The sequence below is a fragment of the Triticum dicoccoides genome, chromosome 3A (assembly GCF_002162155.2).
Source record: "Triticum dicoccoides isolate Atlit2015 ecotype Zavitan chromosome 3A, WEW_v2.0, whole genome shotgun sequence".
NCBI lineage: Eukaryota > Viridiplantae > Streptophyta > Magnoliopsida > Poales > Poaceae > Triticum > Triticum dicoccoides.
The window spans coordinates 576905842-576924056 of record NC_041384.1 but is presented as its reverse complement, the minus strand read 5'-3'; the positions used below and the strand labels follow the sequence as shown (position 1 = coordinate 576924056).

The following is an 18215-nucleotide window of genomic DNA, read 5'->3' as shown; positions in this document are numbered from 1 at the left end:
GGTTATGGCAAAAACTGGATGCACTTCGTGTACAAAATGGACAATATCTTTCGAAGTATCAGGGTTTCGGACGAAAACTCATCTGTTACAAAAGGGATTTCATTTTTTTGAAATTATTTGAACTCCAGACTTTTTGTGTGTCCAAAATGCACCATTCAAAGCCACGTCATCAATTTTCAACCCTTTCTGACTTCATTTGGTATTTTTCATGCATTTACTGATTTTTAGCTACATGATCCTGAAATTGAAAAGTAGTACAAATGAACTCTAAAAAGGTTGAAAGTTGGCATGGTCTCATCATTTCACCCACGTAGCATGTTCTAAAAAGTTGAGAGGATTACGGCAAAAACTGGATGCACTTCGTGTACAAAATGGACAATCTCTTTTGAAGTATCAGGGTTTCGGACGAAAACTCATCTGTTACAAAGGGATTTCATTTTTTGAACTTATTTGAACTCCAGAGTTTTTGTGTGTTCAAAATGCACCATTCAAAGCCACATCCTCAATTTTCAACCCTTCCTGACTTCATTTGGTATTTTTCGTGCATTTACTGATTTTTTGAGCTAAATGACCCTGAAATTGAAAAGCACTACAAATGAACTCTAAAAAGGTTGAAAGTTGGCATGGTATCATTATTTCACCCACATAGCATGTGCTAAAAAGTTGAGATGGTTACGGCAAAAATTGGATGCACTTCGTGTACAAAACGGACAATCTCTTTCGAAGTATCAGGGTTTCATATGAAAACTCATCTGTTACAAAAGGCATTTCATTTCTTCACATGTAACTACAGTGATATTCTAGATCAAAGGCATCATCATAATAGTTGTGGAGAGAAAGTCTTCACTTTTTCTTCGCTTGTGTTCTTTGCTTATTTCGTCATAACCATGGATAATCTTCATCGTTTAACAGGGTGCTTGGGCCAGCCTTGACTTTGAAGGGAGGAATTTCATGTAACTTTTCATAATCTTCAGACATGTCTATCTTGCCCTCCAATCCCACGATGTCTCTTTTTCCTGAAAGAACTATGTGGCGCTTCGGGTCATCGTATGATGTATTCGCTTCTTTATCTTTTCTTTTTCTTGGTTTGGTAGACATGTCCTTCACATAAAAAACCCGCGCCACATCATTGGCTAGGACAAATGGTTTCTCCGTGTACCCAAGATTTTTCAGATCCACTGTGGTCATTCCATACTGTGGGTCTACCTATACCCCGCCTCTTGACAGATTGACCCATTTGCACTGAAACAAAGGGACCATAAAATCATGTCAATATTCAAGTTCCCATATGTCCACTATGTAACCATAATATGTGTCCTTTCCCCTCTTGGTTGCTGCATCAAACCAGACACCGCTGTTTTGGTTGGTTCTCTTTTGATCTTGTGCGATCGTGTAAAATGTATTCCCATTTATCTCGTACCCTTTGTAAGTCTATACAGTCGAAGATGGTCCCCTGGCCAACGAGTACAGCTCATCAGAAATAGTGTTGTCACCCATGAGACGTGTTTGCAACCAACTGCCAAAAGTCCTGATGTGCTCACATGTAATCCTGTCATCACACTGCTCAGGGTGTTTGGAGCGCAGAATATTCTTGTGTTCATCGACATACGGGGTCACCAAGGTAGAATTATGTAGAACTGTGTAGTGTGCTTGAGACCAAGAATTCCCATCCCCACATATTATTGAGTCCGCTCCTAGCGTGCCTTTTCCAGTTAGTCTCCCCTCATACCGCGATTGAGGGAGTCCAGTCTTCTTAAGGTCAGGAATGAAGTCAACACAAAACCCAATGACATCCTCTATTTGATGTCCCATGGAGATGCTGCTTTCTGGCCTAGCGCGGTTACCGACATATTAGGACTCCCACGAACCTCTCAACGGGGAACATATTGTGTAGAAATACAGGGCCCAGAATGACAATCTCGCCGACTAGATGAACTAGGACGTGCGTCATGATATTGAAGAAGGATGGTAGGAACACCATCTCGAAACTGACAAGACATTGCGCCGCATCAGTCCTTAACCTTGATAGGATTTCTGGATCGATCACCTTTTGAGAGATTGCATTGAGGAATGCACATAGCCTCACAATGGCTAATGGAACACTTTTCGGAAGAAGCCTCCTGAATGCAACCGGAAGCAGTTGTGTCATAATCACGTGGCAATCATGAGACTTTAGGTTCTGGAACTTTTTCTCTGGCATATTTATTATTCCCATTATATTCGACGTGAAGCCAGACGGGACCTTCATACCGAGCAGGCATTCAAAGAAGATTTCCTTCTCTTCTTTGGTAAGAGCGTAGCTGGCAGGACCTTCATACTACTTTGGAGGCATGCCGTCTTTTCATGCACATGTTGCTGGTCCTTCCGGGCCTCCGATGTATCTTTTGTCTTCCCATACATGCCCAAGAAGCCTAGCAGGTTCACACAAAGATTCTTCGTCACGTGCATCATGTCGATTGCAGAGTGGACCTCTAGGTCTTTCCAATAGGGTAGGTCCCAAAATATAGATTTCTACTTCCACATGGGTGTGCGTCCCTCAGCGTCATTCGGAACAGATAGTGCGCCAGGACCCTTTCCAAAGATTACCTATAAATCACTGAGCATAGCATGCGATCACCGGTACGGATGGCGGGCTGCTTCCGGTGATGTGCCTTGCCTTTGAAATGCTTGACTTTCTTTGCACATTGATGGTTGGTCGGAAGAAATCGACGATGCCCTAGGTACACATTCTTCCTGCATTTGTCTAGGTATATACTATCGATGTTATCTAAACAGTGCGTGCATGCGTGGTATCCCTTGTTTGTCTGTCCTAAAAGGTTACTAAGAGCAGGCCAATCATTGATGCTTACAAACATCAATGCATGTAGGTCAAATTCCTACTTTTTGTTCTCATCCCACACACATACACCGTTTCCATTCCACGGTTGTAAAAGTTCTTCAACTAATGGCCTTAGATACACATCAATGTCATTGCCGGGTTGCTTAGGGCCTTGGATGAGAACTGGCATCATAATGAACTTCCACTTCATGCACACCCAAGGAGGAAGGTTATAAATACATAGAGTCACGGGCCAGGTGTTGTGATTGTTGCTCTGCTCCCCAAAAGGATTAATGTCATCCGCGCTTAAACCAAACCATACATTCCTTGCATCACCTGCAAAGTCCTCCCAATATTTTCTCTTGATTTTTCTCCACTGCGACCTATCAGCGGGTGCTCTCAACTTCCCGTCTTTCTTACGTCCTCTCTGTGCCATCGCATCAACTTGGCATGCTCTTAGTTTCTGAACAGACGTTTCAACCGTGTTATTATAGGAGCATACCACATCACCTTGGCAGGAACCCTCTTCCTGAGGCGCTCGCCGTCAACATCACCAGGGTCATCTCGTCTAATCTTATACCGCAATGCACTGCATACCGGGCATGTGTTAAAATCCTCGTACACACCATGGTAGAGGATGTAGTCATTAGGGCATGCATGTATCTTATGCACCTCCAATCCTAGATGGCATACAACCTTCTTTGCTGCGTACGTACTATCGGGCAATTCGTTATCCTTTGGAAGCTTCTTCTTCAATATTTTTAGTAGCTTCTCAAATCCTTTGTTAGGTACACCGTTCTCTGCCTTCCATTGCAACAATTCCAGTGTGGTACCGAGCTTTGTGTTGCCATCTTCGCAATTGGGGTACAACCATTTTTTGTGATCCTCTAACATGCGATCGAACTTCAGCTTCTCCTTTTCACTTTCGCACTGTCTCTTTGCATCAACAGTGACCCTGCGAAGATCATCATTAGGCACATCGTCTGGTTCCTCTTGATCTTCAGCTTCCTCCGTTGCAGCATCACTGTATTCAAGGGGCACATAGTTGTCATCATCCTCTTCTTCTTCGTTGTCTTCAATCATAACCCCTCTTTCTCCATGCTTGGTCCAAACATTATAGTGTGGCATGAAACCCTTATAAAGAAGGTGGTTGTGAAGGATTTTCCGGTCAGATTAAGACTTCGTATTCCCACATATAGGGCATGGAAAACACATAAAACCATTCTGCTTGTTTGCCTCAGCCACTTCAAGAAAATTATGCACGTCCTTAATGTACTCGAAGGTGCGTCTGTTACTGTACATCCATTGCCGGTTCATCTACGTGCATTATATATAATTAAGTGTGTCAAAAACCATTACAGAACATCATGAATACATAAGTGACCAAATTAATAGAAGTTCATCATCACATTAAAACCAAAGTACATACATAGTCATTGAACAACATATAGCTCTCCAGAGCATCTAAATAAACCATACATTGAAACTATCTAAAACATTTCAATGCAACAACAAATGCGATCATAATCGCAACTAAGGTAACAATTGATCAAACGACATAATGATATCAAGCCTCAGTATGAATGTCATTTTTCTAATCTTTCTAATCTTCAAACGCATTGCACCCATCTTGATCATGTGATCATCGACGACATCCACAACATGCAACTCCAATATCATCTTCTCCTCCTCAATTTTTTTCAATTTTTCCTTCAAGTAATTGTCTTCTTCTTCAACTAAATTTAACCTCTCGACAATAGGGTCGGTTGGAATTTCCGGTTCACATACCTCCTAGTAGTTATGTCACGTTGGTCGGCATGATTGTAATAAACACTAAATGAACCAAATAGTTATAAAAGATAATATATACCACATCCGAATCATAGACAGGACGAGGGCCGACGGAGGCGGATACCAAAACCATCGCACTATATAATAACAAACAATAATAGAAGTAAGAAAATTACACAAGTATCTACCTAAATCATACAAGTAAGAACTTTTATCTTTTAGAAAGAAGATAAGATCAAGAGGCTCACCACTGTGGTGCCGGCGACGAGATCGGCGCAGGTGATCGACGGCGGTGAGGACGAGGACGGGACAGAACGGACCGCTGAACCTAGACAAATTTGAGGAAAATGTTGCTTGGACAAGGAGCTTAGAGAGGAGAAAGCTTAAGTGTGGCTCGGGCATTTCATCGAACACCTCATGTGTATAGGAGGTGAGCTAGAGCACCACAAAGCTCTCCCACAGCCGGCAAAAAAATAGAGCACTCCACTGCTCTGCTCGCGGGCAAGGGGGTATATATATTGGCATCTCATTGGTCCCGGTTCGTGGCTGGAACCGGGACTAAAGGGGCTGGAACCGGGACTAAAGGACCCCCTTTGGTCCTGGTTCCAGCCACGAACTGGGACCAATGGTTGTGGGCCAGGAGAGAGGCCCATTGGTCCCGGTTCATGTTTGGAACTGGGACCAAAGGGTCCAGACGAACCGGGACTAATGTCCCACGAGGCCCAACCGACCCCCTGGCCTCATGAACCAGGACATATGCCCCCTTTGGTCTCGGTTCATGAGTGAACCAGGATTAATGGGCTTACCCGGCCTGGACCAAAGCCCTATTTTCTACTAGTGTTTGGTGGCAGCCCCTCCTCTCCCATCGAACCAATATATACATGAGGTGTTGGCCCTTTTCAATACACAACTTTAGGAGCCTCCTCTGGTTCATCTAGTTCTAGTTGTAGTTGGTCATTGTTGACTAATTAGAGCTAGATCTAGTTTCTCTAATCCTCATAATTAGAAGCACACTGTGGTTTTAATCTCCTCCCTTTATTTCTCCGGCGACGATTTGCTTTGGATGGTGAAGCGCTGCCAGATCGTAAGGACCATACACTTCCAACCAAGTAGAGAGGCCATGCTTTCGGTCTTTTGTTAGAGGGCGGTTCGCGGGATCGTCATCAAAGGTTCTACCATAAAAGGCTCTTGCCCCGCTTTATATATAAAGCACCAATCATCAAGCATCCAGTACAAATACACGCCACCGCAATACATGCACACACCCAGAGCAGGATACATAGGCGTTGAGCGCAGCACCACCATCCCTAGCACTACCACAACGAGGAGATGAAGCTACATATGACAGACCATGAGCTCCAAGGCAGCGCCTTCAGGACGGGCACGACACCGGAGCGCCGCCACTACCCGATCCGAGGATCAGAGTTTCCCGTGGAGCCGCATGACGGGCAATGAGAGCTGTGACGACGCCTTAAAGAAGGGAACGATCTTCGCCGCCGCCGGTCCATCCGAAGATAGAATAGGTTTTCACCTCGGCCAAAACCCACCGCCACCGAATGCCACACCCCGGCCACTAGGGCTGGACGAAAAGCTCGAAGCTCACGAGCATAATGAGAGATCGATAGTTTGGCTTGTTTTGGCTCGTGCTGGTTAGTTAATGAACCAAAACAAACAGTGTTTTTTTTGCTTGTGAAGATTAACGAGCTTCACGAGCGAGCAAATGAGTTTCACGAGCTAACTCATTTAGCTCGCTAATTTTCAAAAGTTTGACATGAGACCCTAGTTCAAATCAGCCCACTAACAAAAGAGTTGCTAGTTAGCCTAGCCTAGGGGCCTAGCACCCGAACCCACTTCAGCACTTCTCCTAGACCTAGGAGCCAGCCGCGAGGAGACCCTAGAGCCTACCAGAAGCCAGCCGTCAGGAGCCAAATGTCCTTGTTTAATTTATGCCTGAAGTTTTGATGGGAGCATGGGATTCTTGTGTGTTGTTTATTACCTTAATGTGCTTGTTTAATTTATTCTATAGTGAATTTTTTATGGGTTGAAGGAATTCTTCTGTGTTGTTTATTACCTTAATGAGCACTCATGAACACTCACGAGCATAACGAGCCCATAACGAACCGAGCTAAACAGAGATTTTTCCTCGTTAATAGTAACGAACTTAATGATAACGAGCTTAATGATAACGAGCTTAATGATAATGAGCTTAATGAGAATGAGCCGAATGACCTGAGCAGCTCGTTAATCCAGCCAAGCCGCCCACATGTCAATGACCGAGCAACACCAAGGCACGAGCTTCGCCCAAGAGCACCGTGCTGCCACTACTAGGGCCGCCGCCCCGGCATCCAAGACCTTGACACCACCTCACGCGAGACCCGCCGCAACCCCAGCGAAATAGACGAGGGGAAAAGTCCTGCCTTTCGCACCCCTGGGCAACCCCCGGCGTCGAGACCCAATAGGCCGGCCAAAATTGGCATCCACCGACCCGTCCTGCGCCCCCGAGCACAAGACGATCTCATTCCTGCAGCATAGAGAGGGGGACGAGGTCAATCCTGCTACACCGTGCGCGAGACGAACTCGGTCCTATAGCACCGGGCGCGAGACGAGCGGTGGACCGCGGCTGGGAGAGGACCAGCCCTTTGAAGGGAGTCGCGCTCGGGCGACGAGGAGATGGCGCGAAGGTCGAGACGGTCCAAACACAGATGAGCCGACGCTAGAGAAGCCGGCCGCTTCCACGGGCAGAACCGTCGAGCCACCGTGAAGACGCCACGCCACCGGGAGGCCACCACCGCGGGACCTCCCCACGCCGTCGCCCACGGCCGGAGCAGCGACCACGCCCGACCAAGCACCGGAGCTGCCTAGCACGCACCATCGGTGCCACGGGCCGCCGGCCGACCCCCAACGACAGATCCGGTCGGATCCAGCAAGAGACCAGCCGTCCCTGCCACCACCACCAACCAGAGCCACCTCTACCCCCCGCACCCCGCCGTCGAGGCCAATAGCCGTGCTGTGACCACACCGATAGCCAGCGCCACCACCAGAACCTGCCCCCACCGCAAAGAACAGCCGGAGCACCACCAGCCCAAGCCAGCCGCCGCCGTCGAGGGCAGCCATGCGCCACCCGCGACGCCGGCGACCAGATCTGGCCGCGCCAGATCGAGGGCGGCAGGCACCACAGGCACGGCCGCGTGCATCCATCCCCGTGATCCCCAGGGCGGCAACGGCCATGGGCCACGCATAGGAGCCTTTCGTTGCCACCCGAGATCACGTCGCCGCGCCCCGCCGCCAACGCGCCGCCACCTGCCGAGGAGACCGCCCGCAACGAGCTCACCGGCAGAGGGGAGAGAGGGTCCCGTTACCGCCGTCAATGACCAGGCTTTGCCCGGCGGCGCACCCCGACGGCGGTGAGGAGGAGAGGAGGGATGAGGGGCACGGGCCCGGCGGTGCTAGGGTTTCCCCCCTCGACCGCCGCGGGAGCGACACAAGAGGGGCGAGGAGGTATGTGCTTGGATCAGTTCTGCCGTCCATCAAAGGTTCTCGGGACTCTAAGTACGATCTACACCTACTCGTATACTTCCGCTGCACTCCGCAGTTAGCAACGATCGTTGGTCCAAGCCCTATAAGCACCTTCATATTGTTTTTGAATTATCGTAGGGCGGTTTTTATTTCTACTATGTCTCCAAACTTATTTAAGATTCACGACCACCATGGAGAATTTTTTTCCTCCACTAATAATTTTAGGGGTTTGGTTAAGGCGAGTGATCTGCGTCGGTGCGCTGGCTCAGTAGTTCAGCCGGTCGTACCCTGTCCATTCGATAGTTTTCTCCCTAACCGTCAGATCCGGTCCTCTAATCTCCCACCACTAGAAAGTGCATAGTCACCACCAGACCACGCCTCCTCTGTCGGGTCCCATCCCTGGAAAGTGCGTAGTCGCCACCAGACCACGCCTCCTCTGTCGGGTTGCTCCTTCGCTAGATGCGGGAAATGCGTTCATCGGCGTCGGCAGCCCCGGCGGGACCGGCGCTGTTGTCAGCTTGTCGTCCCTCGTCTCATGGCCACCGGGACTGCAGCGCCGCCGCCGATTGTGTGCTAGCTTCTACTGTTGATCGGTTCCATCCCACAGTCGTCATGGTTGTAGCAAAAACTCTGGTGTCGGCGGCTCCAGCTCACGCCACCATCGACTAGCACTGCCATGATCCAGCAAAAAACTCGGTAGCAAAAACCAAAAAATGGTCAACTGAAGCAAAACATTTAGTCAGTTCCAGCTAAAAAAACACTGGTTGTAACAAAAAAAGCCACTGATCCAGCAAAAAATAGAATTCTGTAGCAAAAACCAAAAATGGTCAATTGGAGCAAAATATTTAGTCGGTTCCAGCTAAAAAACACCTGTTGTAGAAAAAAAGCCACTGATCCAGCAAAAAAATCTCAGTAGCAAAAACCTCTAATGGTCAGTTGTAGCAAAAAATTAGCTAGTTCCAGCTAAAATTAACAAAGGTTGCTACAAGAATGTCACGTCGGAAAATTCAAAGAAAAAGATTGTAGCAAAAGAACTAGCAGGTTCCAGCAAAACATAATGCTGGTTCCAGCAAAAAAACATTGGCGGCCAGGAATGCGTCCAGTTTCAACAACGGTGGATACTTCCAGCATGCCGCCTGGCTGGTTGCAGCAAATGCCGACGCCAGTTCCAGCAAAGTGCTGCCCAGGTCGTAGCCAAACGCCGATGCGGGTTGTAGCAAAAAAATGGTGACCGTGGGTGGTAGAAAATTACCGAGCCGGTTTCGGCAAACGTTGAATACGGTCCCAACATTTCTAGTCACCCGCAGTTCTAGCATCACGCCAGATCGGAAAAGGGAGAGCTCGGGGGGAGGGGGCGCCGTCCTTGACAGACAGGGTGGGCGAGCGCTACATGGAGTCTAAGAACGGCGATGTACGACCATGGCTAGCATGTGAGGTGGGTTGTTCTTGACGATATGAGCTTTGGGGGCAAAAATGGCGGCTTTGTCTTGTAGATTTGTGGATGGACGAGAAAAGAATGAGAGGTGATAAGGAAGGTGCGCTGGCGAGCGGTGGGTGGGCCCCCACAGCCATGCGTTCCCACGCATGCGGCTTCGACGGAGACACGTTTCACGAATCATGAGTGCGCGTTGTTACATGGGAGTGGATGTCACCCCGATCCAACGATTCGCGAGCGACCGGCCAAGCGTTTCGGCCGGCGCGCCGCATGTAAACAGTTCCCTTTGGTTAAGTACCGGTTAGAGAAGAAAAATCGAAGGAAAACGTTTGAAAACGGTGTGCCGGCCGAAGCTTCGGCCCGTCACGCCGCGTAGCTCGCTTTAGTTTTTCTCTCCACGTGACTACGTGAGAATTTGGGACCACCCATCGCCTATCTCTTCATCTTATCTCTCCAGAACACACTACAGTCATTCGTTCCCCTCAAGTCTCTCTCCTCCCAATCCCAATCTCGTCAGCCATGGCACGACCATCCCCCCGACGAGCAGCTCCTTCCATGGTGCTCGTGTGGCTCCTACCTCTCCACGGCTGTGACGCTCATCACCTTGTCCGCCTCCGCCGGCAGCTGGACACGCGCCCTCTCCATGGCCGTCGCAACCAGGGTGCTTCGATCGCCATGGCCAAGCTGCACCCGGCCCTGGCAACGGCGGCGAGTTTGTGCTGGAACCGAGGGGCTTTGCTGGAACAGGGTATTTTTTTGCTGGATCCACCATTTTGTTTTGCTACAACCCCTTTGTTTTTTGCTATCATCCCCTTTTGTTTTTATGAACATCTTCGTTTTTTGCGGGAACGGGTGCTCTTGTCTGCTGCAACCAGCTGGTGTATGTGCTACAAGGTTGGTGCCTCGCCAGGGAAGCTACATCCAGCAGCAAGGAGTGTTGTATCCAACGTTGTTCGAATGTCGGGAGCTGCAATCGTGCACGCCGGAGCTCCAACCGGTTACTGGGGGAGCTGCAAGAGAGGATGGCCATTTTTTGTTGATGCATTTTTTGCTGAACCAATTTTTTGTTTTTGTTGGAACCGGTGTATTTTTTTGCTGGAACCAAGATAATTTTTTGCTTCATCGGATGCAGAGCTCTCAAATGCTCATGTCGTTTTTGTTGGCACCTAAGCTTGTTTTTGCTAGAAGCATTTTTTTGATTTTGCTTCAACCGACCACCGGATTTCGACCCAGGGTGAAGTTTTTTGCTGGAAGATTTTTGTTGCTTCTAGATTTTTTGCTGCTTGGCACTCGAACCCGGCGAGCTGGAGACGCAGAGATGATGCAGCCATCCACCCTAACTGCTAGCACATGCATCATTAGAAGTTTGGATCCAACAAATTATTTTGCTACCACCATAATTTTTTACTAGAACCAACTTCAAATTTTGCTTCCACCATGTTCTGTTTTTGCTGGATCCAGCTTTTGTTTTTGCTTCCACCATGACGGCGGCCGGCGGCAACGACTGCGGCCGGCGGCGACGACGACGACCGGCGGGGAGGGCGGCTACAGGCGAGCGCACCAGGGTGGTACTTTCAAACTTGGTAGCGCGCTGGAAGTTATTTTTGAAGGAAGAAGACGCCTGGTGAAAGTAAAGAAGAGAATCGTACGACCATGAGTTGTTCGATCGGACGCTGCTGGTATGACCGGCTCAAAGTTGGGCCGGCGCACCGGCGCCTAGTAGTGACCAAAATCGAATTTGTTTTTCTCTAACGCCGGATAGGGATCGGTCAGAATGCTCTCAAGTGCAGCAAAAAAAATGAAATATCTGTAGGACACATGGCCTTGCTTTTTTTTTTTTTGAGAAATCTCCCATGCTTTATTGAATAAGAGTAATGTTCATAGATACAATAGTTGGGTCACCAGAAGTGCCCAACCACACATGTATGTCTATGCCTAGATTACATGTATGCTTTGCGAGATTGTGAGCCTTAAAATTGAAATTTCTATGCTCAAAAATAACATATGGCCTTGCTATGATGCACCATTTTGAACCACAAGCAGCTAGTATTTTTCTGGCGGTGACTGGACTAAACGAAGAACTCACGCAGAACTTTCAGCGACCTCCAATTTCCCCTCAACAAGATCCTCCAGGAAACCGCTGAGAGAACGCTGCGACGAGCCGCCTTCGAGGACCGCACCACGGGAAGCCTCGCGCAGCTGCGCAGCCCTTCTCCTCATCTCCTGGCCAGCGCCGCTGTCCAAATCCATCAGCTTCCTCGCGGCATCAGAGACCGCGGCCCTGCTCACGATCCCATCCTTTCCCCTCTGCTGCCTCAGGTTGATGCCGGTCTTCCATTCGTCGGCGACCATCCGGGCATTCACCAGCTGATCCCACACAACAGGGAAGCCAATCAAGGGCACTCCAGCGCACACGGCTTCGAGCACCGAGTTCCACCCGCAGTGGCTGAGGAAGCCGCCGACGGACGGGTGGCGCAGCACCTCCTGCTGGTCGCACCACGGCACCGCCAACCCCCTGTCGCCGCACATCTCCCGCAGGCCGGCGGTGGCCCTGTCCCGGGCCACCCAGAAGAACCTGACCGCGCTGTCGCACAGCCCCACGGCGATCTCCTCGAACTGCTTGGGCGGCATGGCGACGAAGCTGCCGAACGAGACGTACAGCACCGAGTTCTGCGGCTGCGCGTCCAGCCAGCGCCGGTGCTCCTCGTCACGGGCGCTCTCCCCGTTGTCCGGCGCACGCAGGATTGCAGGGCCGATTGGATAGATGGGGCAGGGAAGTAACTCTGCTATTTTGCTCATGGAACTGGGCTCGAGCTCGTGGAAGGAGGTAAATAGGACGCACTGCGCTTTGCGTACTTTGACGAACACCTCCGCTGATATTTTGATTGGCCCCTCCCAAGCGAGGAAGATCTTGACATCAGACAACCTCACTGATGAGAGGCCCGGTACATATTGCTCCAACGACTTGCGGCTTAGTTCTGCAGAGCATACGAGTAGAACGCATCAGTTGTCTACGATTTAGTGAAGAATCAAACTGAAGCTTGTCCTAGGCTAAAGAATCCAAAATATTCTATGAGGAAACAGAGACAATCTTGTGGAGTAAATTGCTCAGTTTTTCCTGATTAGTAACGGTCTTCTACACTCTCTGAACAAAATTTTGGAGCATGGTCGAATTAGCTAGTACCTTCTTCGCTGAAACCTTCAACCGCTGGTCGCCACAGGTCCAAATGGCAGAGCGCCAACAAGAACGTGGCCGGCTGGGTCCAAAGCGAGCACACCGGCACGCCGAGCCGCGCGCCGGCCGCCACCGCCCACTGCAGGTACGTGTCGGCCACGATAGCATCTGGCCTCCGCCCCAGCTCCAACGCCAGCCGGTCGAGCAGCCGCTCGACGGGCTCCCCCATCTTGCAGTTTACGGCCTCGATGAAGCCGCCGTGGTCGGCCCCGCGGCCGTGCTCGGAGGGGATGACGTTGGGGATGGTGGCGAGGCGGACGCGGTCCGGCAGCGTGGGGGTCACTCCGGCGGAGGCCAGCAGCCCGTGCCACTCCTCTGTGACGACGACGGTGACCAGGGGCGGAGCCAGAAATTTTCGCCAATGGGTTCATTCACTAACTAGTTGTGATTTTTTTTAATGAACTTAGTCCTATTTTGTGACAAATTGCAACGAGATTATATCAGTCAAAAAAAGCACAATGAATATGATATCACTTATCACACATATTTGTCACTTCAGAAAAATAAAAGTGCATAACATACCGACCGGATGAAATTATAAAATCACTTGCTTACATATTATAGATAAAAGTAGTACCAAAATAAACTTCATATTTTAGAGCCAACTTCTCATCTTTCTGAAAACAGTGAAGAAAATAACAAGTTAGTTTGGCAAGTTTAAAATAAAAGTGATATCATGTGAAAGAATCATGTAAAGTCACTCACATTTAAAGCTTTCCTTTTCGATCTTTTATCGCCTTAAAAAGATCAAACACAGCATCATTACTAATGGGAGAAAACATCTCTTTCTCCACATAGCAAATTAGACAATCACTCATGAACTGATCACCAATTTTGTTGCGCAACTTTTTCTTGACAACATTCATAGCTGAAAAGCATCTCTCCACGGATGCTGTTGCAACTGGTAATATCAATACTAACTTTAGAAGATGATAGACCAAGGGAAAAGTAACATGTTTATTTGTCTGCACCATTAACTTCGCAAGATCAGCAATCCCGTCCAAATTAGCAAACCTTTCATCCGCTCGCACATTATCAATGTAAGTGCGCAGTTCAGGACCAAGATCATCCATTTTTTTTGAATCAAAATCATCTGGATAAAACTCAGCTAGCTTCACTAAGCTATCCAAGTTAAAAGCAACAAATCCATCGTTTGGGTTGAAAGAAGCCATGTGACCAAGTAATGCAGAATTTACCTCATTGAAACGGTCATCAAACTCTTGAAGTTGCCAGTCAATAACAGAATTAAGACACTCTACTCGGTAATGCTGGAGGTTTGTCTTATTAGTTTTTTGTCTTGGTTTGTGTCGATTGATATATTGCTCCTGCATGTCCGCCTTCTCAATGTGATGTTCTTCACAAAATGAATATGTCTTCTGTATCAGTGAGTCCCATCCATTCTCCCTTAGTTCTTGTAGCTCATTCCTTATGGACTTGACACATGACATGGCATTTAGGATGTCTTGATCCTTCTTTTGTAAAGAATGTGACAAAGTATTTGCATTTCCTAATATATGCAGCATCATGTGCAAATAAAACACAAAATCAAAGGTCTCAAAATATGCTACAAGACCACGCGCCTGACTTTTCTTTTCATTTTTACCTTCTTTCTCCACATATTTCAGAACAGACATGACTGCAGGGAACAACTTCACTAGACTTGAGAGAGTTCTGTAGTGTGAGCCTCAACGAGTGTCACCAGCTCTCTGAAGAGTTTGATCTTGATTTAACCCTCTGCCAGTGCTAATCTGCCCACTACCTATGGCTTTTATTACATCCTCTCGATGTTTCTCTCTAATCATGTCCTTTCTTTTGCAAGAAGCTCCAACCACATTAAATAAAATGGAGATCATGTAGAAAAAATCTGAAATATCTTCATGCTTCTTTGCTACAGCTACAGTAACCAACTGGAGTTGGTGAGCAAAACAATGCACATAATAGGCTGATTTATTCTCTTGCAAAATCTTTGCTTTCAAGCCATTGAACTCGCCGCGCATATTGCTAGCCCCGTCATAACATTGTCCTCTGACTTGTTTTATGCTTAAACCAAGATCGGTGAATAATTTTTGAAGTGCGGCCTGAAGACATATTGTCGATGTTTCTTGCACATGTACTACTCCAACTAATCGTTCAATGATAAATCCACGCTTGCTAAGATATCTCAAAACAACTGCCATTTGCTCTTTGTCAGACACATCAGCAGCTTCGTCAATCAACAAACTAAACACATCACCTCCAATTTCTTCAATAATAGAATTCAAAGTTATCTGTGCAAAACAATAAGGGCATCATTAGAGATTAGTGTAACTTGTAAGACAACAAAAAATAGTAGGAAATATAATTTAACGATGATGTTACCTTGGCAAAATAGTTGGCAATTTCCTTCTGAATATCTCCACATACCCACTTGCAATTTTGTGGAGCATTCTCAAGAACTACTTCGTATATCATCATTTTGATTTGCCAAAGTTTTTACCAACTCTCGAAAGTTTCCCTTATTTTTTGACTCTTCTGTTTCGTCATGGCCTCGGAAAGCTAAGCCTTGATGCAACAAGTATCTAACAGAATCAATGGAAGCATTAAGCCGAATTCGATTTTGCTTTTTTGTAAGATCAGTTTGCTTATGGAGAGCTACCCGAATTGATTGATCTTGATTCATCAAAGCATCACACTGTTTTACTGCTATATTATGAAAGCTGTTAACATTACCTTTACCCTCGTGGGTATCCAGCCTACTTTTCTTGTTCCAACCGTTCCAACCATTAATTCCAAATGCATCACTCCCAGCTTGTCCCTCATTATTATCTCTGAAAAGATAACAACATAAACAAAAGGCCTTATGCACCTTATCACTATACTCAAGCCAACGACCATAATCTTTAAACCAGTCTGGATTAAATCTTCGTTGTGTATCTCCAATGTCCCTGTGTGGATAAACAAAAGTAGACGGCGGCCTGTAAGGTCCCCTTGTTAAATATCGTCGCCTAATCTCATCTTGTTTCTTAGGATTTCTTGTGTACTCCGAAATTCTCTTCCGATCAGCCGGATCGTAGGGCAATTCATCTAAATTAATCTCTTTGTGGATAGAAGGCTTTGGGAGACTACTTGCAGCGACATTTGATGCAGTTTGCTTACATCTGATGGGTGACCTCGATGTCCCCCCATCATTATCTGGGTCAGGTGATCGACTTCTCTTCTTGGAAAAATATCTTTCCATAGCCTGCATCAATGAAAGTCCATGAAAATAAGAATTAGAAAATTAGGGCAAAAAGCTCCCGTACTAGGCTATTAGATTTAGATTTGGTAGAACGTACGGAGGGAAGAGATGTGGAGGTGATATTACTGCCTTGAATTGGACTGCAGTTGAGCGGAGTGCTTCGACACTATTTGCCGTCGGGCGTCGGCGTCGAGATGAGGCGAGGCGGCGGAGAGAGAGGCGAGGCGAGTTGGAAAGCTACGAGGCGTGCGGCTGCCGTCCGTGTATTCCTCGTACAGGTATTGATTGATCTTCTTTTTTTAGATGTCGTACATGTATTGATCTAGGACTAGTAACGAAGATGCCTGGGCTTTTGGGCCTTTTATTTGTCTAATCATGTGGGGTTAGCAGCTTAATGGGGTCAGACTTAATTTTTTATTGGGGTCAGGCCTTATATGTCGTACATGACATGCATGTAGGTAGCGAATCTCATTGGGTTCATCTGAACCCAATGGTTCAACGCTGGCTCCGCCACTGCTTGTTAAATATCGTCGCCTTATCTCATCTTGTTTCTTAGGATTTCTTGTGTACTCCGAAATTCTCTTCCGATCAGCCGGATCGTAGGGCAATTCATCTAAATTAATCTCTTTGTGGATAGAAGGCTTTGGGAGACTACTTGCAGCGACATTTGATGCAGTTTGCTTACATCTGATGGGTGACCTCGATGTCCCCCCATCATTATCTGGGTCAGGTGATCGACTTCTCTTCTTGGAAAAATATCTTTCCATAGCCTGCATCAATGAAAGTCCATGAAAATAAGAATTAGAAAATTAGGGCAAAAAGCTCCCGTACTAGGCTATTAGATTTAGATTTGGTAGAACGTATGGAGGGAAGAGATGTGGAGGTGATATTACTGCCTTGAATTGGACTGCAGTTGAGCGGAGCGCTTCGACACTATTTGCCGTCGGGCGTCGGCGTCGAGATGAGGCGAGGCGGCGGAGAGAGAGGCGAGGCGAGTTGGAAAGCTACGAGGCGTGCGGCTGCCGTCCGTGTATTCCTCGTACAGGTATTGATTGATCTTCTTTTTTTAGATGTCGTACATGTATTGATCTAGGACTAGTAACGAAGATGCCTGGGCTTTTGGGCCTTTTATTTGTCTAATCATGTGGCGTTAGCAGCTTAATGGGGTCAGACTTAATTTTTTATTGGGGTCAGGCCTTATATGTCGTACATGACATGCATGTAGGTAGCGAATCTCATTGGGTTCAGGTGAGGGCGCCGTCCGCGGCGACGAGCAGGCGGCACACGGCGAGCATGGGGTTGATGTGGCCGCGGCCCGGGTACGGCAAAGCGACCATGTGCCGAGCCGCCGTTGCGGACGTGGCCATTGTTTGATTCTGTGCGGACTGCGGTGAGAGATCGGTGGAGTACTCTTATGTAACGCGGTGATGATTGAGACGTTGTCATCTTTTTTCGGATTTCTAGGTATGCCGGCGGCGGCATACAATAATTCAGTACCAGACCAGTTCTGCATCGTTCTGATGCAGAGGCCATAGTGCCCCCCTTTTTGAAAAAAAAAAACAGGCCAGTTCTACAAGATTTTTTCATTTTTTAACATTTCTCTTCTAAACCTATCTATCCAGATGAGAATTTGCAAATCCTAAAATAATAATGCAGCTGTATGATTCTCATGGACAAAGCCAACAGAAGAATCATGCCCGTATCTGTATGAGTGGAATTGTATATAGTGTTGCAAATGATAACATCATTGCTGACATCATGACATCTTTTTCTATTCCGGCTGTTTGGCTAAGCTAAATCGGAATTTGGAGATGTAAGAACAGTTATTTAGGTGACTATGCTGCATATAATTAACTTGTGTAAGGTAGATACAGATTAAAATTCACTATATAGAAAATCCAAAACTACAAATAAAGAGTATTTTCATAAGTACCCCACTGGTTCACAAACTTTTAAATATTGTTTTTGTTAAAATTTCTAGTCTGGTTTACATGAAAACTAAATCACGGACTGATCGTGATTCCTACCGCCACCGCCACCAAAAAAAGCGCTCCTCCTCTCCTCCGCTGCCGGAGGAAGCTGCAAGGCGAAGCCGCTGCGACCGACGGCGGCGGCGGGGACCTTGCTCGCGTCGTGGGGGCGTCCTCGGGCACGGCGGAGTCTCCCTTGTTGACACCAGCGGCGACGATGTTTTGGGCGGTTG

General features: G+C 47.5%; 1 protein-coding gene across 1 annotated transcript; it reads right to left on the bottom strand.

The window, feature by feature from the left end:
* Window positions 1-11171: 11171 nt before the first annotated feature.
* LOC119269314 (UDP-glycosyltransferase 87A1-like) lies at window positions 11172-17397 on the bottom strand. Its single transcript, XM_037551109.1, has 3 exons — window positions 17261-17397; window positions 12745-13130; window positions 11172-12538 (listed from the first exon to the last, which is right to left on the bottom strand). Exons 1-3 carry the CDS (start codon window positions 17377-17379, stop codon window positions 11643-11645), a joined length of 1401 nt encoding a protein of 466 aa, XP_037407006.1. The 5' UTR covers window positions 17380-17397; the 3' UTR covers window positions 11172-11642.
* Between the last annotated feature and the right edge of the window lie 818 nt (window positions 17398-18215).